The sequence below is a fragment of the Chlamydotis macqueenii genome, chromosome 2, assembly GCF_036417535.1.
Source record: "Chlamydotis macqueenii isolate bChlMac1 chromosome 2, bChlMac1.mat, whole genome shotgun sequence".
Lineage (NCBI taxonomy): Eukaryota > Metazoa > Chordata > Aves > Otidiformes > Otididae > Chlamydotis > Chlamydotis macqueenii.
In genome coordinates, this window is record NC_141557.1 from 109463830 (window position 1) to 109491715 (window position 27886).

The 27886-nt window shown below is 38.3% G+C and overlaps 1 protein-coding gene across 6 annotated transcripts in view; it reads right to left on the bottom strand.

The window, feature by feature from the left end:
• Positions 1 to 27886, bottom strand: part of PTPRM (protein tyrosine phosphatase receptor type M) — a 495115-nt gene that overhangs the window by 70478 nt on the left and 396751 nt on the right. For 2 of the 6 annotated variants that reach the window (XM_086740639.1, XM_086740641.1), the window contains 3 exons: positions 26159 to 26233; positions 25905 to 25931; positions 20830 to 21017 (listed from right to left, as the gene is read on the bottom strand). In XM_086740639.1, the coding sequence (XP_086596765.1) occupies positions 20830 to 21017; positions 25905 to 25931; positions 26159 to 26233 (290 nt within the window). The remainder of the gene's footprint in view (positions 1 to 20829; positions 21018 to 25904; positions 25932 to 26158; positions 26234 to 27886) is intronic. The other 4 variants (XM_086740640.1, XM_086740642.1, XM_086740643.1 and 1 more) reach the window with 2 other exon arrangements.

Genomic DNA, 27886 nt, shown 5'->3' on the forward strand with positions numbered 1-27886 from the left:
TGAATTAAGTGGGAAATACTTTCCATGGCAAAAAAGTTACTTTCCATTATTTGACAGACACTGTAGGCTGGGATACTACTCTTTGAGCAGCTATATTATTTGAAGAGGTACTATTTATTTAATACCTGTGCACTTCTGTTATCTGCTTGCTGAAGGTTATTTCTAATGAAAGGTGATCAACATTGAACTGTTGGACACATACTCTGATAAGAAAGGTGACTTCTCACACATATCTAGCTAATCCAGTAATATTTTTGCCTGATTTTATCAGAATAAATCATCATAATTGAGACAGTGTGCTGAGCTCAGAATTCACAAGAACTGCCTGACTCTTTAAATTATCAGCTGACTCAAGCATAGAAAAACTGATAACATCTTCAAATCCCCTGTAAAGACAAGCCGTTTCTGATTTAGAACCACGCAATCTGGAAAAACCTTGACCCTAATAAAACTCCCTGAAGCAACAGAAAACAGCATGTGGAGAAGCGAAACAAAAGCAAACAAACGTTGAATTTTAAAAGTGAAGAAAACTCCTCCTATCTTCATCCAAGTCACAACATACACACAGCTGATCTAACCTTTCAGAAATGATAAAGCACCCCTCAGATTCTGCTCACTAAGAGACCCTCAAGGGTTTTTGTGAGCGTATCTAGGCCGCTCTAGTTAACATAGGTTGGATAGAAGATAAGAAAGAAACAAAGCTCACATAACAGGATTTTAATTTTGCTATGGAGTGACACTGAGATCATATTAAACTACAAGATAAAAGCCAGAGTGCACTGGCGTGCACACACAGAACACAAATATTTTGCACATTGTTGTTTTTCCCAGTGGATAAGATAATACTTTTCAAGGGAAGTAAGAGAAGTGGTGTAGGCTAAAATAGTAAGGGCCTCCTTGCAGTGGTCTTTCAAAAATGGACAGCACTTCATTTTGCTGGTTCATTACATTTTTTGATCTTCACAGGAAACTTTGGTGCCTCGATGTCTGCTTTGCTTTGTTTGCAAATACACTGTTTGCTAGAATACATAAAGACAATTATTCATTGTTCTAGGCTTGACTTCTAGCTCAGCATTTTCCTTGTTTTAAAAAAAAAAGGTCTCTTCCTGTCTAAAGCTATGTGTCTACTTCCTACCTTTCCTGGCTGGGATCCAGTCCTTGTGCCTATTCTTTGCCACACCGTTGTGCTCTGGGGAGAGCAGTAATGGGTCACAGTAGAGCCGCTGACTGCTTCCACAGCGATGGGAGCTCCCGCTACTTCACTATTCAAAACTCCTGGCTCCGGCTTTTTAAAGTTATGTTCCCTTTTCCCAGACATCCCTCTGCAGCCTCTTACTTTGGGATTGCTTCCTGCCAATCATCTTCCCTTTGGACAATGACACACTTACTGCAAAGGAGTAGGTGGGTAAAAACTTTGAAAAAGATGCTGTTGGTCCTAGAAGATTCCACACTTCTCTGAGAAACTATTGAAATAATAATACAGAGTATTCAAGAGCATATAAAGATAATCAGCATAAAAATAGTAGTGGTAATAATGAGATTGACAATGATGACAAGTGTTGCTGTCAATTCTTAATCTAATCACTTTTAGCATGTTCACTGCACAATGACAGACAGCAGTGCTTCAATAAAGCCTCAATAATACTTGTGAGAACGAAGTGTGTTTGGTAGGGTGCACTAATGAATAGCAGCAGCTCCCTAACCTGAATTGTCCTATTTTGATGTCTGAAATGTATATACAGCACTTTCTAACTCCAAGAGAGGTATCCTGGCAACAATTTATCAACCAGGCTTAAAACCAGACAGTTTATTCAAATACATAATAAATGAGATCACAGGCTACTCAAATGACTCAATTAATGGATAAAGGGAAGAGGAAATACTCTGAGTTAACAATGAATAAAGCGGAAAAGGGGTTGCTGTCCCTAAACACTGTCACTTGAGGACCACTTCTGCATCACTAATCTAACATCAGATATGCGGTACTAGTATTTTGTCAGTTGAAAAGTACAAACACACCATACATAAGTGACCTTTTTAGCATGTATCCACAGGAGATTATCAGTGGACATTCAGATTGTCCAATTCTATTTCCAAGTAATTGGCTAGTATATTCCTGATGCCTGAGAAATAAACTTTCAAATAGCTCTGAGAATTCTTCTAAGCTTGTATTGATCTTGCACAATACAATGGAGATCTCTGAATGTTCCAGTGCAAATGTCTCTTCTTCCTTCTTATTTATCGCTCACACAGCATACACTCAGAGAATATACTCTGCAAATGAAATAAGTATTGGACTAACTAACAGAAAAGATCAATCTCCAGCAATAATGATGGAGATGGCAATTTGAGTCCCATCAGTTACTTCCTGGGCAGATGTGCAACAAGGATGTCTATGCTACTCTAGTTTGGTAGTATTTTACACTTGCTATGTACAAGCAACAGCAGAGTTGTTTAGCAAAATAATGAACCAAATGTGATATTCACAGAAAATAGACTCAAGCGAAAAAAAGGGAAGGAAAGTGCCATTGTTTGACAGGACAGCCTTCTTTTTCTGAAGGAGAATATGGTGAGGACACAAAGATAGTTGTTTATGGAGTAAGTGAGCTAACTGAACAGTTACAAAGTCCATGTAACACAAATGGACTATGAAATAAGAAACTTAGCAAACAAATAAAGGGTTAGTCACAAAGAAAGATTAGTGCAAAATACTGTTTACACTCATAGCTTTAAGAAAAGAAAAGGAGCAATCATAATTCTGCACTTAGATCACACCCATGACATCATTCTGTGGATTTTTTTCTACTGTGTAGGACCCTTGTGAACATGTAACCTAGCTACTCTTTTGTTCAGATTCTGATCTTGCAGAGTATCAAAACAATTCTTCAGTAATGAAGATTGAGGTTTAACGACTTGGTGTATAATTTTGGTTTTTGCAATCTGCTTCTTCATTTTCTCTTTTGCATAAACTGAGCAAAATACAGCAATTTATCAGCTCTCTGTGGACATTTCAAGATTCATATACACTGCAGCTCTACATTTTTATTCTACATTTCCTTTCATTAGAACACTGCACTCAAGCTAGATTAATTGAGGCAAGCCAACATTATAAAAGCTCTGTTGAATAGCGGCAGATGCCTTTATTCTCTACATCCCTCCATAAAACAAAACTTTTTACAATTTAAATCTCTGTATAAATATTTCCCTTACAAGACAATACAAAGATTCCAGGCATCTGTCTCTCATTAAATCAATTACTAGTTGTTTAAAATAATCCAATAAAGTCCATTTTTATCAGATTTCTTACTAATAAAATTATTTTTAGACTCTATGTGCCAAATTCTGCCAAGGGAACCAGATAAAATGATGAACAGTGAGCCAGATGGACAAGACTGACTTGGCACTGAAGAATTCCAGTCCTGACATTTGGTGGAAGTTCCAGCTTTGAGATAAACACCCACTTAGACAATAGGGGAAGACTTAACTGCTATGAGATTCAGACACGTCAGCTCAGTAGGGACGAGACTTTCAGATGGAGTACTAGGGAAGACATATACTAGGGAGTACACAGCTGGAGGGTTAGGGAGGTCAATACTGGGTTGAATCCATTTAATATATTCATTAATGACCTGGATGATAGGGCAGAGTGCACCCTCAGCAATTACACAATCATTTAGGTTGGAAAAGACCTTCCAGATTATCAAGTCCAACTGTAAACTTAACACTACCAAGTCCACCACTAAGCCATGTCCCTAAGCGCCACCTCTACACATCTTTTAAATACCTCCAGGGATGGTGACTCAACCACTTCCCTGGGCAGCCTGTTCCAATGCTTGACAACCCTTTTGCTGAAGAAATTTTTCCTAATATCCCATCTAAACCTCCCCTGGCACAACTTGAGGCTAGTTCCTCAAGAACTATCCTGGAGAGCGATAAGGTCTCCTCTCAGCCTCCTTTTCTCCAGACTAAACAACCGCACTTTCCTTCAGCTGAAGAGAATGTAATGTCTCAATTTCTTTTAATGCTTGAAACAAGAGTAATCTGAATGCAGACTGTGCTACTGAAATTTTACCTGACAGCTCAATGATTAGGACACCTTCCTGACACTATTGATTTGCCAGTCATGTGACTTAGTATTCTTTAAAATTAGGTTTAAGCGCAAATTGCATTCAAACTAGAAATGTTCTGGAATTACCTAAAATAAGTTAAAAGAAAAGATTTGTCTTCCAAAAGAAAACAGGCTCCTGGGACACTGGGATGACAAAAATAGTCAAGTTAGTAAAATATAATAAGATAGTAACAGAGAGTAAAATTGATTCAGGCTCAGTGAACCTTAAACTCTGGTTTTCTCCCACACTTATGGTATCCCACTGCTAACAACACTTAAGGTTCCAGGAGAAATCTTTTAGTAGCTGTAAGCTGCCTGGATTTAGTGCAAATCTGTCAATATAACATGGTGGTCCCATGTCCCACTCTGGCTCCCTACTTAGCCCTAAGTCAATCTCTGCAAGCTGAATCTTAGTTCCACAAGAATATATTTAAAAACATATCTGATACAATACCCCCCAAAAGTAAGTTTTGCTTTTTTTCATATTAGGTAGCTGAATTTGGAAGTTATAATGTAATTTCACTGTAGTCATAATAGCTGGCATCTAAACTTGCCATATCAGTTAAAATATAAATACTTGATATTATACCAGATGAAACTTGAATTTTAGCATAAACCAAGGTAACTTTTCTATTTTTCATTAGAAGATGCTGAAGGTTTTCCAGGCATGGACAGAACTGTATGGTGAATAGAGTACTTCACTGCTTTACGCATATGCATTTTCAGCTTCTTAAAATGTGGTGTGCATTAGTGGCATTCAAAATAGTACTTTCTACAGTGTATTGTTTTTCCTTTTTCTCCATGGAAATAGAGAGGACATAAACCTTTTTTCCTTTTTTATATTACTTCACTACTAAGCTTGAGCACTCCAACACACTGCCTCTCCATGCTAAAACAGTCATATGGGTAGCACCATTCAAACCTTTCATGACACAAAAAAAAAAAAATCTTAAAATTCTAGATTAGTCAGTCAGGTTTCCAGGAACTCCGGAATTTGCTATTCTGCAAAACTTGGGAAATAGGACACATAAACACATGACCTCTTCCTCTCTCAATCTCAGAGACACAGAATCACTACTCTAGTATAACTCCTTCCCACTGCTGTTTCCACACTCTGGCCTCCCAGTCAGCACATCTTCTCCATTGTTCTTCTGGAAGGAAAAGCAGCATGCTGCTATTTGAAAGGAATAAAAGCAGGAATGTAGTCCACCTACTGCTCCTCATTTTTCCTGGTGTAATGGAGGAAGACCCCCACTCACTGTCCTGCCTGCTGCACTCAGGAGACGGAGGTGACAATGGCAGAACCTGGGTGAGAGATGCAGGGTAGGTCTGGGCTGGACTGGCTAGGGGAACACAAAAATTGTAGCATACCTTACATATTGTTCAGCATCACCTCCACTGAAGGTAGAATCACTGTTCCACACGATCTCTGTGCTTCCAAATATTTCTACAACAGCTATGTGACTATGAATGTTTTCACCTTACCCTCCTGTGGCAGGTGAGTAGTGGGGTCCTCGCATCTAGGTGGGGATGTAGTGAAAAGTAAAGCTTTATCTGTAGGGAAGGCTCCTGATATCGAAGGGAACACTTCTGGGGAATGAGTGTAAACACTGAGTAAGCACAAGCAGACCTCTGTGTCAGTGTGTTGCTAGACAAAAGTTTTGCAGTTGCACTCATTTCTTGGCCCTTGGAACAAGGCTATTTTAAAAAGATCAAACCTGATCCCTTATAAGCTATTTAGGCAATTCCACTGCAGTATACTTGAGCTAAAAGAAAACATACTCCTAGTTATGTCAACAGGAAAGACATTTGCTTCCCAACTAGGCTGTCCTACCTCAGCAATGTTTAAAAATCTACTGATGGCAGAATCACAGTGTTCTGCAAAAATGTCACCAAAAAAAGAACAAACACATAGTCTCAGTAACAAGAAATAAAAAGCAATCCACAAACCAGTTAAACTTTACAGAAGCCCTAAATGCTGCAGATCGCATGGCCTTTTTTAGCTTGCTTTCTTTGTGTGCCACAGATACATGTGCTTAGTAAATATCAGTAAAATAAACATAAATGCTGTGCAAAGAACTGACAAATGGAGGGAAAATATGTCAATCTCTAACCAGATCTGCAATTAAACATATAAAAAGCATGAGCAATTTATGTGATTTTCCTTGGATTGAAACGTTTTTGTATGTTCTAGCTACTGTTGGTTCTATAGACTTGTTTCACAATGTAACCATCAAAATGTAAAATTCAAGCTGGTGATGTTTTAAAAGAAGAGACAATTAAAAAGTCAGTGGTAAAACTGAAATGTGTATAAAACTACTATGAAAGCAGCAAGGCACCAAATTTGCTTAGATTTGAAATGTTTTCCCCAGCGCAAAACCAAAGCAAATGCTCTGGAAGCTCAGTCTGTTTAATTTCAAAATTCATATAACTGTCCCGCTTTTGCTCTCCAAAAGGCAAAAAGTGGTTCATTGTCTCCACCAGGAGTTTTAATCCACTACCTCTATGTACTGTAAGTAACATGACTCTTGAAATGGCCTAATTATTCTAAACAAGATTATTTGCAGAATAAAGCACTGCTCAGAATAAAGGCACAAGGATTAGGCTTTAGCATAGCAGCTACACCCTAAATAAATAAAATATGTATCATAAATAAAAGCATTTTACAACTGAGTATCTTTTTCCTTCTCTCCCTTTACAGCACCATCATCCTGCATTTCACAGCCCAACAGCAAGACAGTGGACCAGGAGAAGAGCTACTAAAGTAGAAAAACTAGAAAACACTGAGGATGCTAGCTAACTTAATGAGCAATTTGTATTCTTTATAAACTGGAGTGATGTTAGTTCTATAAAATAGGCTACCACTACGTAAAAAAAAAAAAAAAAAATACCATTTCACATCACATTGTTTGCTTTGTATATACAGAAGCATTGATTTATTTTCATCTTCTTTATGTGTGTTAACAGCTATACTGGGTCAAACCAGAGGTTCATATAACCCATTATTTTTTATACAACAGTACTAGCAGCATGTGTTTACAAAAAAGTATGAAGAACAGAGCAAACAGAGAGGGAATCTTTCCTCAGCATACCCTCTTAGCTTCTAGCAATCAATGGCTTTCCTGAGCAATCTCTTCCTCAGCCAGAGACTGCACACAGCCATTGTGTTTAATAATGAATTTGTCTAGCCCATTTTTGAACCCATTTATAATTTTGGCTTCACAGCATCTTGAGGCAATGAGCTCTACAAGGTAATTATGTGCTGTGTGAAAAATATTTCCTTTTGTTCACTTTAAACCTGCTGCTTAATAGCTTTGTTGGGTGCTCCTGATTCCCTATATTATAAGGAATAATGAATAATTGTTGTTAGCATTGCAGAAGTAACACTGATCTCTGGCACAGCTCAGAATATCCTAAGGGGGTATCACAGCAGCCAGGAATGAGTGATATTTCACTATCCTAGAAACAAGGTAGAGACTTGGTACCAGAGCTGATAAAGTGGCTCTGTGCCACTTTAAGGATTTGCTTACTCACAGAATCTTTACATAGTTTATTACGCCAGCCTTACAGAAGTTGTGTGCAGCAGTGCTACACACAGCACAAAAGCTGGAGTTGAAGTATGAATGTGTGAATGAGCAAAACTACAAACTCAAAATGCAGAGCTTTACTGTAGTTCTTTGTCCAACCTGATCAGAGACACCAATGACAAACAAAAACAGGCGCAGATAAAAATCAAGGCTAAGTGAAAAAAAGCTCAGAGGACAATGTTCTGAAATACTCTTCAGCCAAATAATACACTAAAGCACTTTGGCAATGAATAATGGTTGACAGAACTTGGAAGAGCAATGTTGGTATCACAAAAGATTGAAGAACTTTTGTATGCAGTCTTTCTCAAGATTAAAAAACATATGTCTCAACTTGACAGTCACGCTTGGATTCAGAGGATCTTGGAAGGACATGAAAATCTAAAAAGAGCCGTGCTCTACATGCTTTTCCCCATCTGTTTAAGTCATCTCATTTCTTTCCTAGCTATACACGTGGGGTTGGAGGTGGCTGCTTTCACTGTTCTTTCCAGAGTACAGGATACAGGATCTGACCTACCTTTTAACATTTGTTACGTCATACTGGAATTGTGTTGCTTTGTCAACATTCTTTGTAAAGAAAATCATGGAGACTGCTCACATGTAAGTATTTACTGTAAACAGTCTGAGTGGTAATACCTTCTCATGTGAAAAATCTAAGCTCTGTGAGACAGACTGATACAGTCAAGTATTTCAGTATCAAAGACAAAGTATTCCTGTTGCCTTCTCCCAGATGAATCACACACTAAAACTTTATGCTTACTTTAGGAACCAATACTACACTTCATGGAAGCTTCCACCATCCCAGAGCAAGCACAAGGAGGTATTCTATTCAGAAAGGAATCCTGTTGCTGTTTGAGTAGGACAGAAACAAAAATCTACAATTTTGCTAAGAAGAGCTTATACCCCCTTTACTGCAGGCTACCTTTGCTAGCAGAAGGCAGCCACAGCTATACCTGCTGCTGAACAACCCCAGTCCGTGCATCAAGGGAGGTCCTCCATTTTTTCCATTTCCCTTTGGTGTGTGGTGTAACAGTGGAGTTAGTCTGTCTCTTAGAGACTCAGACTTCTCTTGTAGATATAAGAGATTATTTTCTGTTACATATTAAAAGCAGTTACTACTGCACAGGCAAGCACTTTACAGCTAGACAGGTCCGAACTGAGCTCAGCTGGCAGATGCGTTTTAACCTTACACAAACATATGCTATCTATTTTTTCCACAGACCAAAGCAGAGCATTGTCAGTCATTAATCTTTTTAAGATCTTAAAGGGCAGAAACTGTACCATTTTGGTACAGATATCCAAGCTTTGTCACCATTACATGAACACGCCTAAACTATTACGTGTCTGATGCCCCTGTTGTTGCTTCCATTTAAGTGAATGGTAAAATGTAAACCAGGAAAGAATGTACATTAAAAGCTAGTTTAAAACAGTCCCTTACATCCCTTTAAAATCAATTGGACTTAAACACACGCTTAAGGTCTTCCCCGCCATGGATTCTAAATCATGCTGGAAATCTCAAAGTTTCAGCTCTTGTGTGCGGGCTGGTGGCGAGTGACCCCGGTCTGCTGTTTCTGTTTTGTGAAGAAGTGTCAATGTTACGAATTCTCACCAGTTCTGAACTGAGCTGCAAACCCATTAACTCCAAAAATTTTACATGGTTGATGCTGCCATCATGTCATTTCTGAAATACTGACTCTCTCACTGACACTATTTTGCAAGTTCCTGAAGCCAGCCTGCTTTTCCTTCTGCCCACCTTTCCCCAAGGTACTCCAGTCTTCCTCTCAGCTTTGGCCTGGGTGCCAGTTTTAACCCATAGTTGCACAGCTCATCTTTGTCTCTGCCTGACAGAGATGGCTGCATCTTCTCACAGCTGTTTGGCAAGCTATGCCCTCTTCACCTCTCAGATGACTTGCTGAGGACCCAGGGTGATCTCACTGCTCCTTACTAAGATGGATGCAGATCCAAGCAGCTGGTGAATAGCAGTAGCCCCACAAGAGTGTAGGCAGCGGCATCACTGAGATCCCATGTGATGGGTAACTGGGGGTGCAGCTATCACACTGAGACAGAAGCGCTGGCAGGAAACCAGCAGGAGAGAAAGGAGACTTGCCAAGCTCCTTGTCTGTCCAACTACAGCATGCTAGATTTTCAGTAGACAAAACATTTCCCACAGAATCTTTTTGGTCCATCAAATCAGTATGTCGTAACAAAAAAGTAATTTCTGCTAGAAAATGCCGATCACCTACTCCATTGACAGGATAATTATTAAAGCGCTAGAGGAAACGTGGAAGAAAAAGTCTTGCATTCCAGTTAGAAAACTTAAAGATACACTGAGCCACAGACTATGTCAGAATACAGATTTTCATTTCCTGAAAAATTTATAATGGCTATTTTAACTTATTTAAAACAAATGCATTATAGAGAATAATTCATATTTTAGGTATGCTGTGGATTAAACTGCTGCTAAATGAAAGCTCTTAATAACTAAATTATGCTAATTTGATTTGAAAAGTGTTCCTCACTTTACAAACAGCCAGTAATAATGCTCTGGTCATGAAACCAGCAATGGACTAAAATGCCTTATTATTTGTAATGAATAAATACAATCCATAGAAGACACACAGGGTGTATATATAATTAATAAAAAAATAGATTATAATTGCATTTAACATCATTTGCATAATTTAAAATGGAATAACTACAGGACTGATTTTTTATGTCTTTTTAAAGGGCACTAATAAAATATGAAGGAGGTAAGGAGGCTTAGATGAGTAGGAAGTAATGAATAATATCTTGAACATTAAAGCACAATATATTATTCTGTGCACATAAATTGGACCAATTCATTTTTGCAGGTGCAATGGGAAAAGTATGGTACATCAGCAGTTTTCAAAAGTAAATAATATGTTAACTGAAGAAGGGATTACTGATTCTGATCAAATATTCAATGTCTTATTTGAATAATTAATAAGTCAGTCTGGTGCAAATATGCAGCATATAGTCTGCAATGTTTCAAAAACTTTTTTCTTTCAAATCATACTTGTCACTAGCTTAGAAAGTTTAACCTATTACCTTATCGCTGTGAGCATTAATATCATTCTTGTGGATTTCCCTCTGGAAATTCATGTTACGAGTGAAATGAAGTTCAGTGGCCTCATATAGTTTCCTACCATGGTGTTCAATGCCCATAATGATGCACAGACTGTCTAAATCTGAAACTAAACCCTAAAAGGTACAGGGATAGCACAGATTTGATACTAGCAAAAGCATAGCAGCAAGATCACTCAGCAAAAATCACTTGTCTAACAGACAACCAGAGTAAAACATATTCTGAGAAATCTGCTTTGTACAGTTTGACTGTTTCTCAAGCTGTGGCTGCCAAAGGGGAGGAAGAGAAGACAGGCTGGAGAATAACGGTGCAACAGATTTCACATTGTAGATGTGATTCTGGATTTCCACAGATCTACTCGGTGCCAAGTAGACAATAATCAGTGAAACTTGGAAGCTATTTCTTGTATTGCTCCAATGTGACATTGCACATGCCCACAAATATGTCCGGAATAAACTGAGAATGATCTTGCAATGCCTTCAGAGAATAAAAGATCCTAATGATGGATCAGGTAAAAGGGGAGCAAAATTAAAACAGGTTTCGAAAGACTATTGAGGCAGCTGGACTCAAGATGGGGAAAAACTCACAACTTTCTAAAGCAGATTGAAATGTTATTGCCATGGGATAATGAAGAAGAAGAGGCACATGCACAAAACTGCATGCAACAGCTAAAACGATTCCATTTTAAATGCTTAGGTAGACTCACTCATTAAGGATCAGGAATAACATCAGAGGTGCTTATCATGCTTTACATTACTTTTTGATGTTCAGTCTGGCTATGCTGAAATATGAAATGAATGTCTAGTAAATATCTGAACATGGAAAGACTCCCACGGCATCTTCAGGATCATGAGAACTGACATGTTACAGCCCATTTTTTATTGCTGATAGACTTTGCATTCATTCCTGTGTTTGCCACCACATACACCAGGACTACCAGACTCAGCAGAGGCAGAGAAAAATTAAAATAGCTGCCAGAGCTCCTACATAAGAACAATCTGCATTTGCTTTATTCATCCAGTTGATCAGCTTAAGCATCTATATCTCACGACTTTTGAGTGGACCAACACTTTTCTGAGTGGATCAATACCACCAGTCTCTGTTTTAACTGCTTAGAGGGATACAACAGTCATGAAAGATGCACTTAGAAGTTAACAGGCTTTGCTCAGAGAACAATCTAAACTTCACTTTACATGCAAGACTGAGTCTGGTAGACTCACAGAAGAGAAAAATATTGGGTCGAATTAGGCATCCTTGTTCTTGTTAGGCATCCTTGCTGCCTGCGATCATACACTGCTCAGACTGTTCGGGCTACTAAGAAGAAGAAAACAGGAGGTTCACACCCAAGTAAATCAGACTGATCAGTACCAAAAACAGCCGTGTCACAGCAAGAGCAAACAGCTGCCTACACCCCACTGAGAGTAATCCTAAGGATATTGGAAGCATTCTAGTCTATACACCTCTGCAATTTTATTATTCAAACAGATAAAACCCCAAAGCCTTTCTAATGAAGCCACAACCTGCCTAAATCTATAATCTGTGGTAAGAATAAATTCTAATTAAACCTGCTTAAACAAAAGGAAATTAGAAAGCTGTTTCTGCATATACATGCACTTTTATTTAAATTGGAGGCGAAGGCATTTAGGAGGAGTGGGAGAAGAAAACAGTAAGATTTATAAAGTCCTGAGACACTTTGATCACTGGGCAGTTAGCCACACTGCAGGACAGGGCAGTGTCATGTGAGTGATATTAAGCACTGTGACAGCACTTCTCATACATTTGAAATCTGTTAAGAAGAGAAATTCATAGCTATTAAGGATAGGTTCAGAATTGCATAAAAGTGGCTGACACACCAACAGACATTCAGCAAACTAAGTGTCTTCTCTGAATTGGTGGACAAGGGACAAGCAACTGATGGCATCCACCTGGACTTATGCAAGGCATTTGACACTGTCCCACATGACATCCTTCTCTCTAAACTGGAGAGGCATGGGTTCGACAGACAGACCACTTGGTGGACAAGGAGTTGACTGGATAGCTGCACTCAGAGAGTGGTGGTCAATGACTTGATGTCCAAGTGGAGACTGGTGACAAGTGGCATTCCTCAGGGGTACATATTGGGACCAGCCCTGTTTAACATCTTTGTTAGCAACATGGACAGTGGGATAGAGTGCACCCTCAGCAAGTTTGCTGACAACACCAAGCTGTGTTGTGCGGTCAATGCGCTGGCGGGAAGGGATGCCATCCAGAGGGATCCTGACAGGTTGGAGAGGTGGGCCCGTGCCAACCTCATGAAGTTCAGCCAGGCCAAGAGAAAGGTCCTGCACACAGGTCGTGGCAATCCCAGACACAAATACAGGCTGGGCAGAGAATGGATTGAGAGCAGCCCTGAGGAGAAGGACTTGGGTGTACTGGTAGATGAGAAGCTCAACACGAGCAGGCAATGTGCCCTTGCGGCCCAGAAGGCCACCTGCATCCTGGGCTGCATCAAAAGGAGCGTGGCCAGCAGGTCGAGGGAGATGATTCTCCCCCTCTACTCTGCCCTGGTGAGACCCCACCTGGAGTACTGTGTCCAGTTCTGGAGCCCCCAACATAAGAAGGACATGGACCAGTTGGAGAAGGTCCAGAGGAAGGCCACGAAGCTGACCAGAGGGCTGGAGCACCTCTCCTATGAGGACAGGCTGAGAGAGTTGGGGCTGTTCAACCTGGAGAAGAGGAGGTTCCGGGGAGACCTTATAGCAGTCTTCCAGTACCTCAAGGGGGCCTACAAGAAACATGGGGAGAAACTCTGCAGTGAGGCCTGTTGTGACAGGACGAGGGGTAATGGTTTTAAAATAAAAGCAGGCAGATTCACACTAAGCATTAGGAAAAAATTTTTTACAATGCGGGTGGTGGAACACTGGCACAGGTTGCCCAGAGAGGTGGTGGATGCCCCATCCTTGGAACATTCAAGGCCAGGTTGGATGGGGCTCTGAGCAACTTCATTTAGATGAAGATGTCCCTGCTCCTTGCAGAGGGGTTGGACTAGATGACCCTTAAAGGTCCCTTCCAACTCTAACTATTCTATGATTCTAGGAATAAAAAAAAAAAAAAATAAAATCCAAGCTCCTATTAACTGCCATCTAGCTGAAATTGTTGACAACTGATTTTTGCTGATCAACAACTGGAAGTCACCCATTCCGCTCCGAGACTTATTAAAGAATTAAAGGGATACTGCATGCACTGGGAAGTTGTGTCACTAATAACATAGGTTCTTTAATGGTGATTTTCTGGTTTGGGATGACTTTATTTCAACAATTTGGCATTGATTGGAAGTACCTTAGGATTTTCAAATGAAAATATGCTTCATGGACGTGGCAGCTGCTCATTTTTACTATTGCTTTTGACCTCCTTAGATATGATCTCCCCAGCGCTGAGGCTTTCAGTGTCCAAGAGTCTGGGATAAACTCAAGGAGGAACAAGTTACCTGGGATTCATGTAAGGCTGCTGCAGATCCCATGGCAGTCTGAAGAAATGGAGTTTTTCTAAACACAGTCCTTTGATAACAGAGAAGTACTCGTCTCACATAAAGGACCTTTATATTACCATGAGTTGTGGTTAATCTTCATTGTGCATGGGAAAGATCAGCACTTACATATTAATATATGCCTATAATCAGACCACTGCAACTTTCCAGTATTAAAGATTCAACTGACCATGCAGGTGATTGTTCTGAGCCCCATCTAAATGGGAAGTTGAAACTTTACAATAAATAATAGCAATGATCTCTACAGACGAATATTTCCAAGAATTTTCCACATGGCTTTCACAGGAGAAATTCCTGCTATTTTACTTCGGTTTCTATTTCTGTTATGTTTACAATCTCTAATGAGTTTTCTCTTTATTACAAAAATAGAAAGAGAGACAAACAGTTACCTTCTCTCAGTTCTGGAGGACGCAGATGTTGCCCTTTGTGTATTTACACTGTGGACTAATGCCCCCATTCCCACCCTACGTTCCAGAGTCTTTCTGATTTCTTTGTAATTCATGTCTTGTGAGATAGAAAATAACCTGCACTGATTGTGGTATCGACCGTCTCAGCTGGTGCTGCAGAATATAAAATAAAATCAGAGAAAAAGGCACAACAAAAATGTACAGGTTGGAGGTGAGACACACCAGTTGAAGTCACAAGGAAGACATGCAGGAAAAGCAGCACCAGCTGGATCCTGCCAGTAGCTGTATGAACATAATATCAACACAATACTTATTTTTCCTACTGTTTTCAAGATTTCAGAACAAGGCCTGAGAAGCACAGGGCTTAGAAATGTCATGTGGCAGCAGATTTGTCAGCTGGAACCAAAAAGAAACAAAAGCTGCGAATGGAGAACTGGGTTGAAGTGACAGGATTCTAGTCTGTTACGCCTTTGCATGACAGCAGAAACTATACTGAAAGTATATAGAAACTATAAAAGACTTCTGTCCTGGGTCAGACGTTTATCTAGCAGTGGTCTGGAGAAAAAAAAGCATTAAGAGGGCACCTATGGGGTAAACTTCCTCCACAAAAAATTTCCTGCTTGGAGTACTTCCTGCCCCCAAAACCAAGGATCTGTATTTCTGCTAGTTTTAGAGAGGTTTTTTCATATTTTGATTCTTAAGATATTTTCCAGATATTTCCCAGATATTTCACTGGCTAGTAGTACACTGCATGAAAAACTGTTTTTATTGACTATCAGCACATCTACCTGCATATCTTCTGAAGTTCCATTTCAACAAATGTACTGCTATGAAGATAGGATTTCTTTCATACTCTCAATTATTCTCAACACTCACCTCCAAATCCTCTTCAAATTATCATTTTTTTTAATCATCACCTTTGACTACAATCCCCCAAGGTATAACTGAACAGTGACCATGACCAGATAATCTATTTTAAAATACTTCTGCCCATCTATAATAGGTGCTAAGAAGTGCTAAACCGAAATGAATTGTTTAAAATACATTAGATAACATATTTCATATTCCTGACCTTGATAGGCCCTCCTTGCCCGTATTCTCATAGGTATCCATCTATTTAATTGCGGTGATTTAGAGATTAATAGTTACATTGGTGCAACCCCTCAGAGAAGCGACCATGCAGTGTAAAAGGGGCATAATCAGTACAGTTTATCTTGACAGCATATAGCTTCACTGTATTAGGAATAGTATTGGTTTAATGATATTAGTATAAAATCACCTCCTGACTGACTGAAACAGTTAACTGCCACAAAACCTTGAGAAAGGAGTGCTGGACAGAGGGGAGGAGAGGGAAGACAAGAGAGACAGTGCGGGGAAAGGCCTTAAAGTTAAAGCTACATGGAGGAATCTTTTAAAACTCTGTTACTGACACAGTCCTGTTAGTGACAGCAAGTGAGGCTGATCTGAGCAGGATCCCCTTTGCAAATCCTGGCTTTTTAATGGAACTTCTGGTTTTGAGATAATGGAAGTTCAGAACTCTGTCATGGAACATAATGTGAAACTGATTTTGCAAGGCTTCATCTACACAAAGTTGCACTGGTTTAATTAAAGGTGTGTTTTTAAATCAATTGTGTTAAACCAGTCTAAGCTCCTGTGTGGACAGTCCAAAATCGATTTGAAACTGTCTTATGTCAACTAATCTCAATTTGGCAAAGAACCAATTTACACTCAACAGGCACCAGTTTTTGCCGATCCAAGTATAGGGTTAAAATGAAATTTTATTTAAAACTATAAGATTTTGATGAATTTCTCTGTTTCTGCTCTAGCTACGCCAAGCTATGCTGGTCAGTAGCCTAGTCCATCTGTTTAGGAAGGAGATGAACTCGCTTCTTTGCATCTATGTGTTCATGGCCTTTTGACAGATACACATCCTTGTGAAAGGATGCAAGGTAAGTGTAAAGCACTGCAAAACTACAGAGTTGAAAACCAAAAGGTGGCAGGTGTAACGGGAAAGAAGTGATGAACTCTAGAGACCACTTTCACCTTCCTTTTCTATTTATTTGGTTTCTGTAATGCAGAAAGGATATAAGCAATGAGCCTCCTTTAATGATCAGTAAAAGCTCTCTCATGCTGTAGTAGTGGGGAGCAGCTTAAATAACCCACAATTAGTGTAGGGGTGCATGTGAATGCAGGCCAATGTTATCCTGTCAGTCTAACATTGCTAGAACCAAGTCAAAATCTCTCCTTTCTTAAGGGGCTGGCAGGGGATAGAAAGGATTTTAAAGATCTGCTGCAGACTAGCTGTGTGGAAATTTCCTGGAGTTTAAGGATTTCTGTGCAATCCCTTCCAATCATTCACACTCCACTAGGCCGCAAATGAAGGTCTGCGTTTGAGTCCATAGCTTACAGAAATGTATCCATGCTATTTCACACCTGAGAAACAGATGGGAAAATGGACGGTGAACTGGTTACCGATGTGCCACTCAGGGCACAGCTGTATTTGCTCTTCTTCTATAGGCACAGCCAGACGCAAAATCAGCAGCTGCACCAGTACACCCAAGGGCTTTAGGGAACGGGAGCCTTTGCTCAGGTTATCACAGGAACAGGGCCAAGCTGCGGAACGCTTCCCTGATGATAGTCAACCAAAGCCTTTTCAGTGATGAGCGCCAAAGTATCTCAGCTCCTCCCAGAAGGAGAACAAAAAGGTGCAATCCTGCAAAGTGTGGTGTTCCCTCAAGCCCCCATGTATTGGAAGCTAAAGATGCTCAGTATCTTACGCGGGTAATCCCAACGCAGAGTCGGGCAGTGAGTGACTAAGTAACAACCTGTCCTTGCTTAAAGATGGTTTTTCAACTTCTATTCTTGTGTCAGTTAAGTTACTCCAAAAACGTATGCATGATGCCAACAGGACTTAAAACTACATTGATGTACTGAGATTGTGAACTATAGCCCTAATTATTGAGAATAGTGGCCTTAATTATTAAGTTTTATTCTAAAGCACTTAAAACTATGCACGACAGTAAGTGCTCTATATCCTTGCTCTCCTCTGAAGTGCTGCTAATGGGTAATGTGCTACTTTACTTTCTGTTCAGTTCAACAGATTTATTTTCAGAGCGAATCCTGCGCGAATTTCTCCTGAATCAAACACTTTCCCCAGTGAGACTATATAATCCTGCTGTCTTGTTAGAGCAAAAATAATCTACGAGACTTCATTCAAAACAAATCCCCTGCCAAACTCTTTCTTCCTTTTCATTTGGACAGTTATCCTTCTGATAACTTATAAGGAAAAAAAATTCTTTAGTTGTCTAGTTCAATCTTGTAAAGAGGACAGTATTAGGCTGACAGCAGCGTAAACAAAGAGATTCACAGTCTTAGTGGTGCTAGATTATACGGGGCAGTTTTTTAACTGGTGTATGCAGGAAAATCAGGAATATCGTAGTACTTGAATAGGAACAAAACCCTCAAAGATATGGCTAGTTACAGTTCATTCTCATTATAAACAATTTCCATATATAAAGAGGACTTTTCCAGATGTAGTTGCAGTATTTTAAGTCCCCCTTCCCTGCCACTATTAATAAACTGCACCCTAATGTATTGCATCTACTGGTATTAGTCATGACTACACCCACTGTCTGTAATGGGACGCCATTCATCAGTTTGGTAAGCTGAAAACGAAGTGATTTTCCTGGAAACTGTTTCTCAGCAGCATCATTTTAACTATAGCATGCGCTGTAGTTAAAAAGCCATGTCATTGGTTGTATTATAAATTCCATTTTACACCCTTCTTTTTTTTTAATAAATTAATTGTAGCTTTCCTCTAGGCTTAATGCTGGTATAAAAGGCTTTGGCTGCTGAGCAAATCTTTTGCAAAGACAAGAACCTTCAATTCTATCATTTTTAACTAACAGTGGCATAAAAAACCTCACGGGAACAAACTTGTTTAAGTCAGCTACAGAAATGAAAGCTGAGAAGTGATTAGCTCCTTCAGGGAATTAATTGTTTTCTACATTTTAGGGAAAAAAATGTCATCAGTGACTTTGGAAGTGGCCTGAAGCATGGGCTTTGGAAATCTAATACAACAAATATCAGTTTGAACAATTACATATTTAAGCAATTGTTTTAACATGGAGCTGGCACGACAAAGCACAAACTTCAAAAAAACATCATCTCTTGTAAAATGCAAGCAGTATGCACACTTGTAAAAACTCAGCAATGTACTAGCAATTGTATTACTTATCCTGGACCTGCAACAACAAATACATTAGTTCCTACCTTTAAAACTTAAGCATGGTATATTGAGCCTCTAGGGCAGTGCACACTTGTGCATGCCCAAAAGAAATTGTTGCTTGCCCTGCAGGGTGGAAGTAATTTAAATTACTTTTGCTGGTTGTCCTCCTCTCTTCTCTTTCTATTAGATGAAAAAATGAAAAAGGATTTCTTTTGCTGGCTTCTGCTTTGAGAAGAAGAGTAAAAATTCAATCTGTATAACTCTGCTTCTCACTGACTATGTCAGAGTCACATCACAGTAAGACCCATTTACACCTGTTCCTCTGATTTCTCACATTCTGGTTTCCAAGGAAAGAAGACTGTGTACTGGGATGGAAATGCACTGCAATTTCGACAGGTTCTTCAACTGGACAAATGGACACTTCCACATAAAGAGGTGTATTTTTAAAAAAAATCTAATCACATCATCTTAGATAATAATCCATATAATGTACTAAAATTTGATAGAGTATTTCAGAGCTGACAGCTTCAAGTCTGCCTACAGATTAGACCCCACAAGTTCTTATGCAGTACCTCTTCCTACCAGATCAATCAAAATTCTCTCACAAATTCTCATACGCTCCTATGACAATTTTGACAATTTATAGTCCAAACCTGTGGATCAATCTTGTGTATTTTTTCCTCTGTGAAGTGATATGTTACTTGTTTTTTGGATTCAAATCCACAGAATTGTAATCTTGTAGGAAACTACTCACCATAGACATCTTATCAACCCATATTAGAGTGTTCCTATATGTGAGAAACATTCACAAGAATAAACTCCTTAAAATCTGAGCTAAAAGGCAGAGAAAAGTGGACAAAGGACATTCATTTTTACACTCTAACAATTAAAATATTGGACCTAAGTAAATTTTAAAGGGTCTCAAATCCTTTCTCACAGTAGACAAGGAACTCAGGTTGATAAGTCTCTGTTCATCCAGATATATGAGGAGTGGTGCGTTCTTGAGACTCTTCACCAAAACTGAGCTTTTGAAGGCAGGCATAACACTACCCTTAATTTTGGGCATGACAGCAAGTTCTGCTTGGTTTTTTTTGCTTTTTCCAGTTAGCAAACTGACTCATCTCACAGGAAGACAGGATCTGCAGTGCAATATGCTGCGTTCCTACAGTATTTGCCAGGATATAGTGGTCATGACATTTAAAACCAAGATGATAACAGGGAGAAACAGGTCACTCTAGCATGAAATGAAGACATACAAGTTGAATAAAAAGAAAAGGAAAAAAGAAAGACCATAAGTTTATATGAAAACTAAAGAAGATTAAAGACAGCCTCCAGTCAGTGGGAAATGGTTCAGGCACCACAGAATAAATTTTATAGCCCTACGGGCCTCTCTAAAGGCTTGTGCACTTCCTCTCCGTGATGAATACTATTATTCCAAAAAATACTGCTTGCAGAACTTGATTTCTAAGCTAATATCATGTTATAGGGTAACGGTGATTAGACAATCTGTGATGTAGAACTTTGGAAAAAAGCTATATTCTTCAATAGTAAAAGAAAAATACGGCAAGTTCTGGGAGAATGCTAGTGGACCTGTTTGGTTTTTTTTTTTTTAATATACAGCTTTTTGCAATTAAAATTAGGCAGAGATTTCAGAGAAAGCTTTTTATGTCTCACTCTTCATCGTGGCTGGCTACAATCAGAAAACTTGCTCACTGTAGAGATGATCCTTTCCATTCAATATCTTCCCTTACACAGTAGCTGGCTTACTTGATTGAGTAATTATTTCTCTTGCTGTGTGGTACAGGTAGCAGACAGACAAAGCCAACGGTGCAGAAGACATAATAATCTGATAATCAGACCTGACACTTACCTCATACTCCTCTTTGAATCCATAGCCTTCTGCACACTTCATTTGGGTGATATGCTGTAGCAAGTCAGCTACACGGATGGCTGGATGAAGCTGTCCGGTCTGGTAGGGCACATCCACTGGATCTCGCTTCTTGTAGGTATGGGATTGGACCAGGCTGCTCGTGTCACTGACCATCGTATGGGTTTCATCTACAAAAAGAGTATTTCATAATGTACTGCCTCAATTTTACTTACTAATAGAAATACAAATTACAGATTTCTAGAGGAATGGCAAAAATCTGACAGCATCAGTATTGCTTCTGTCTGTGAAGGCTACATCAGAAGAACAGTAAGTCCATGGAGCAGTTTACACAGGGAAATCGCAAGACTGATTGGAATGAGGCAAAGTCCATGGTTCTACAATGGAAGCATTGCAGAGCAGTCCGAACTCTAATACTGTTTTAAATATCACTAGCTGATTACAAACAGGTTTTAAATTAGGCATTTGGTTCTAAACTGCACTGAAGTTTCATTCTGAAACTTCAACAAGTCCCATGAAATGAAATTGGACTTGTATTCTTCTTAGATTACGGAAGTGCTATATTTTACGTAAATTTAGAGCAAATGTTTGGAGTGAGCAAAATAAAAAGATGCACAAAATGGCTTATGGTTTCATCAAGCTAGGACTGCAATGGAAATGTAGATCTGATACAACATTTGGAGACAAATTACAAGAGGACAAATGCAAAGGATCATCTGATTGGGAAAAATGTCTTGACTGGCTGCTGAACATGCTTTAGGACCACAGTGTATCATGAGCCATCACATTAGGCATGGAATGTTATATGTCAACTGACATGCAAGCCAACGAACAGGACAACCCAGCGGGCTGATTAAAATTTTTATGAGACACATACTCTCCCAACCCTCCACATCTCTTCCATGGGGCAAATGGGCAACTTACCATTGATTGGCACTTTTAAGAAGATACATATCAGGAGAAAAAAAAAGAGGAGGAGAAAAAGGAAACAGGGCATAAGCAACAGTACTACATTAATAATTACAGGTAATTTTATGTTTGTAATTTAGTCTTACAGAGTGATTTCCTAAATGCGTCAGATTCTGATCTCAGTTTCACAGTATAAATTAAATGTACTGAAACCAAGGTATCTTATTGTGAGATCAAAACTTATACTTAGCAGTAAATAGACAGATGTGAACGCGCACTCTACCTAAGGAAGCAATATGACTTTCTCCCTGTTTAGATGGAATTTAAAAAATCTGTTCAGACTTGACGAGAGAAAAAAAAAAACCAACCCAAATTCTAAGGTTCAAGTATAATAAATTTGTCTATTTGTCCAAATAATAATTTTACATATCTCATGCATACATAAGAGTTTTTTAACTGAAATTGTAAATGTGGCGCTTTGACTTATTCAAACTACTCACTGCCTGCACACTAAATGTAGCAAGGGGTTTATAAAAATACCATATTTATTAAAAAAGTATTACTTTGTAAAATATATTGTATGAAAGGGAAGCATTACAACAATATTTCCACATTCATAAGTCAGATATATTATAGCAGAAAGTTCCACAAATACTCTGGATGAAAAAGTCCCAGATTCTCAGGTACACACCAAAAATACTACCACACCTCACCTAAGGTGAGATTCTGGTCTTAGTTATACCATTGAAAAACTGATGTTAAAGCTACAAAGCTCAACGCATCATATTTCAAGAATGATTTGAAGTTCTCTCATAAGATACATGAAATCTGGTCTTCAGTAAGCATACAGTCAAGATGAACTGTGCATTTAAACCTAAACCAAAAATAACACAGAGAAAAATTGATGGGTATAAGTATGGGCATTTCATAATTTCCCTGTCAGTTTGCGAACCTGATCTAATGCAGAGGAAAGGGATTCAACTTTTAGTCATAAAGTTTGACAACTGTTGTCTAATGCGTGATAAAATTGTACTGCAAAGCACCTTGGGATGCATGGCATGAAGCGTGGTATACAAGTGTAGGTACAGTATGTTGCTGTTGAAATGGCACCTGAAAACTACAAGGTGGCTAAGACACAAAAGACAAAAAAAGTGTAGGAAGTTGATCATGATTTTTGGGTGGCTTATTTCAGTTTTAGAAACACAATAGAAAATGGGTTCTTTGTTTGCAAACTACAGAATTCCTTGTAACAGAAACTGTTAGTAACCAAGATGAAAGCAAAGTTATCAGATAGCAGGGTCTTCTGCTATGAAAGCAGCAGTTTAATCCTTATGAATCTCTTTCCTGTGAGCTCCTTTGTTTTAGACTCATTTTCCTCTCTCCATTTCTTTATCTCTTATAGCTGTATTAATACTATTTTTCTCTCTTTGGAAGTGATCTTTTAAGTTTTAAAGAAAGTGCTTTCAATACTTGGTTTATATGGTACATTAGGAGTCACGTATATTATATTTTTTTGCTTTGCCTTTGAACACTGTAGCATAAGCACTTCAGGCATAACAGTTCACTGTTTTTCAAAGTGCGAGCTCCTTCAGATCCAGTGTTCATACACAACGGGAAGTTTGTCCAGCTTAAACAGTCTACAGCTGCAGTTGTTTTACTCTCCACTTACTCATTCCCATGGAGCTCTACAACACTTATTAAGTAATGTATTTATTTACCAGTTATGTGAACTCACAGCATGGAAGGTATCTTGAAACCCAGCCCAATATCTTTTCTGGGCTGAGACTCTTCTATTTCTCCAGTTTCAGAGATAAGAAAATCACTGACACTAGACAAACATCAGCTACACTCATGCTCAGCAACCATAAATTTAGCCACTGTGTAATGTAAAGTGTTCTTTGAAATCTCAGGCTTTCACTTAGGTTATTAGGCTAAGCATGAAAGTCTTCCCTCAAATGTAAGAAAATTTTCTCATATCTTAAACTGGTAAGTCAGTTGGTTTTTTTTGCATCATTTAAAGAGTTCACCAGCAATTATGAGTAATTTTTTTTTTCAGTTGGCTAAGAAGGTCCTAATTTGCTTTAACAGTTGAAAGATCTTGCTGTAAATAAATATGGAAATGGTAAGTGTGCTGTGGCCTTTCTAGCAGATTTTTAAAGCTGAACCCAACCATTCACCAGACTTGTATTCTTCTCAGGAGGTCACACAAAAAGTTCATTTAGTTCTAACTGCATGCTTCACCCTGCAGTCTAACACAACTTCTTTGGACATTGGAAGACAGCAAGAGCAGACATTAGTTGCAATTAAAACCCAGCATATTTTGCTAATAGCTATATTCCTGTACCAACTCAAGCATAGCTAATTTGATTTACCTGAGATAAAACATATTCCTATACAGATGGTCATAAACACTTTTTGGGAGAGAGGCCTGGTCTGAATGGACCACCACTCATAAAAGACTACAGAATTTTTAACATGTAAGATTACAAAAATATTCATTTTTCACAGTAAAATAAATGGAAGATTTTCTGAGATGAGTAAGCATAGGTTGCTGTAGTAGACGACGAAATACATATCTAACTAATTCAAGATTTTAAAGACTTAGTAAAAGCAAATTTTTTTTTCCCCCAGTATGTGCCTGATATCTGAATTACTTGCTTAGAGATAATTTCTCATGGAAAAAAAAGGCTAACAAATAATTTTACCATTATTTTTATATAGCAAAGGATCACAAAAAAAAAAAAATCAGAGAAACTATTAACTAAAACTTAATAATCCAGATAGGAAATCTCAAAGTTTTTCTCCTGATAATAGTACTTTTCTCCTTGCCCACCCACAAGGTCAGAAAGAACATCTACTGGATGATGTGCTGAATGAATGCTAAAGCACACAAAAAAATATCTAACATCTCAGGCAGTTAAAAGGAAATGCAAATTTCATTTGCATGCAGATTATTACATTGTTACAGTCACTACCGTTACCTTCTTCCAGATTTACATAATGGATAAAAATGCAGAAGTTCCTTCTCTAAGTTATCACATCGAAATGCACTGTGCAAAATATTCTTTCACAAAAACAAATTTTGAAGATCACCTTCCTAAACCTCTACTTCTTATATGCTTCCCTCTACTTTTATTTAAACCTGTTTAAATTCCAGTTTAAGGGCAGAAATCAGTTAAGGGGTCTTATATTTTTTACAGTGATTTGAAGAAAAAGGAGGAGAAAGAAAAATATTTGTTGTATAAATACCAATCATTGTAAAAAGAGTAAATAGGTAGGCTTAACATTGGAGTTTGAATTCTTGCTACAGTGCACTGTTATGTTTTGACTTATAATTAGGAAAAAACCCGTCTGTTTAGTTTAAAGTTAGTATGGGAAGGAGGTGTAAATGAATACAAGCCACAAAGCAGTTAGCTACTTAAGCACTGAAAATGCAATAGTGCCTCATGCTTATTGTTTTACCACTGTGCAGAAATCTCTCTCTTTTTGACACCGGACAACAGCAGGTTTTCCTAAATTCCCAGTGGAAATGCTTTACACTTTAACTGTACGTTTTTAACCTGCAATTCTACTGTTTTATTTCGTTCCTGAGACACTTGATGCATAATAAACTACATACTCTAAGAGTCATGTCATCATTTTGCTGTTCAAAATACCATCTCGCCTCTGAAACTTCACTTTGACAAGCATGCCCGAAACTGTGTGGTATTGTGAGAAGAAATGATAGCTGGTGGATGGCCAAAACTGTATTTTGTCTGATTTTCTGTATCATGAATAGTCTAATTAGGAAAAAATGTTATTTTTAAGAAGTGACATCTTCAGTCCTGAGATAAAATGCAAAAAAATGAAGGAAACTATTTCAATTGCTGCCATAATCAAATTCTTTTGTGTCACTCCAAATACATGCATAAACATTTCCTCGCAAATCCACTTGTTAAAATTATTTCTCTCTTTTTTCCCCCAACTTGCACTATGACAGCAGTAATAAAACCTGATAACTGTCCTTAGCATTCTCAGTGAAGCCAAGCCTACCATCCCTCCCGTTAGCATAAAACTTTAGCTTTTTGCATACTATTGTCTGTACCCCAAGAACTATGACTTCCTAAATTACTTCAGCAATAAACTTTGATAAAGGGAAATGTTCTCACCTAAAATTGCAGTTGGCACAAATGGATCTGTCATACATCATAAGCAGGTCAATGCAGAAAAGGTAAAAAGAGAGAGAACAGTAAATGATCGATAAATGTTCCTGAGTTTTCTTTCAGAAAGCTACTGTAAGCAACTAGTGTGTTGCTTATATATATAGAAAGTTTCTATGGCAAGAAGTATAATAACATAATTATATATGCTTTTATTATGAAGAAGTCTATAAAGAGTGGAATCCAAGAAAAAAATTGGTTACCTGGGTAATAAGAATTAGGCACTGTTGTGCTCAATGTGTTAGTTTTCATTGTAAATGAAGATGGTGAAGATACAGCTGCAAAGAGAAACAAAGCTGGTTAGAGAGAGCAAAGTGATACCTGGCTATTTAAGTTGAGCGACAGAGCGTATGTGATTGACTTGGTTTAGAGTCTGTCCTGTTGTGTTTGTTGCATTGGAATTAGGACCTACAGAAAACCAGGTGTGCCTAGTGAATAAAATAGCTTATTGAATTTGATCAATTCTCTAAGAAGAAATGTCATCAGAGAAAGCATTTTGATCGGTGATAACAAATATACTTCTTCAATCACAAGATTAGATGGAATACTGATGCTTGAACAAAGACATCACAACGACAACAGGTGTTTTTGACAGAAGCTTTGATCATTAGTAAGTTTACTTAATAATACTGTAAATATTGTATGCAAATATTCTACTATAGTTCATTTTTTCTCTCCTTTTTTTTTGATTTGTTCAGACAGGTGGATAATGTGTACACAGATACTGTTATGCCTTGAATATTACTCTTTGTTTAACAATAGTTTTCAGGGAGTGATACATAGACCAATACTTGCATTCATATTTAATCATTCAACCTTTCGTAAAACCTTTGGGAAAGCCCAATGCAACAAATTAAGTTCAGTTAGTTCCCTTGTACACAAAGTCATGCAAATTATTATTGTAAGCACAGATACATTCAACAAGTGGGAGTTAATCACAACATTTTACAGGATGTGCAGCCAAAGAGCAATTAAAAGCTTTTAAGCAAAGCTCACAGTAAATTCAGCCTTAGTTGCTTGTCTATGCAGCTCAAATTCTTTTGGATCAGTGAACGTAACAGACTAACAGGAATTTTTGAAACAAAAGCAGAACTGAGGAAGATAGGATCTGCTGGATCAGAAGGAGTGAGGTTACTCCTGCTGGTTTTCGTTAACCATTTTTTTTTTTGGTTGATCTTATAGGGCATATAGTTGCGAGCTCTTGTTAAGACAGAGATATCTGAAAACTGTCTTAAGTAATGCTGGCAGTTATCACTTATCCTATAAATGATTATATCTCTGATGACTTTCCTTTGATTACATCTCCGGAATCACTGGATGGAAAGAACAGAGTGGTATTCCTTTCGGGTAAGGACACAGAGATTAGCCGAGGTCGTTGCTGCTTCACCTAACAAAACTGGCTAGATGGAGAATGCAGCCAGGATAATAAAGTTACACAGGAATGTTCTAAATCTCTTAAGAAGAAGGCCTTACACAAAGTTTATTCCTAAAGACTATAAGACTGCTTCTTCTGGTGACCACATTTCTTATGGAAAGTCTAATTAGAGGTTCTAGTCCTCAAGTGGTATAAAATATTTGCTATGCCAATAATTTCAAATTGGCTTAAGGTGGTTTATGTAATGAGGATTTAGTCCCAGGAGCTCATGGCAGCTTCTTTGGTTGTTGCGACCATTCAGTAACAACATTGGAAAACTGTAGCACGAGGACAGAACCTAAAGTCAAACCTCTTGATCTCTTCACAGAAGTAAGCAGTCTCATTAACTGCAATGGTATAGTCTCACCAGAAAGGCAAGTCAGATTTTGAAAGATCTATTTCAAAGGAATTTCAAAAGTAACTCAAACGCAAATTAACATTGCAAATTCTGAGCGTAATGCTGCTGAGAGAAGTCTCACTGTATAAACCTCACAGAATATTTGTACAAGTGAGCTCG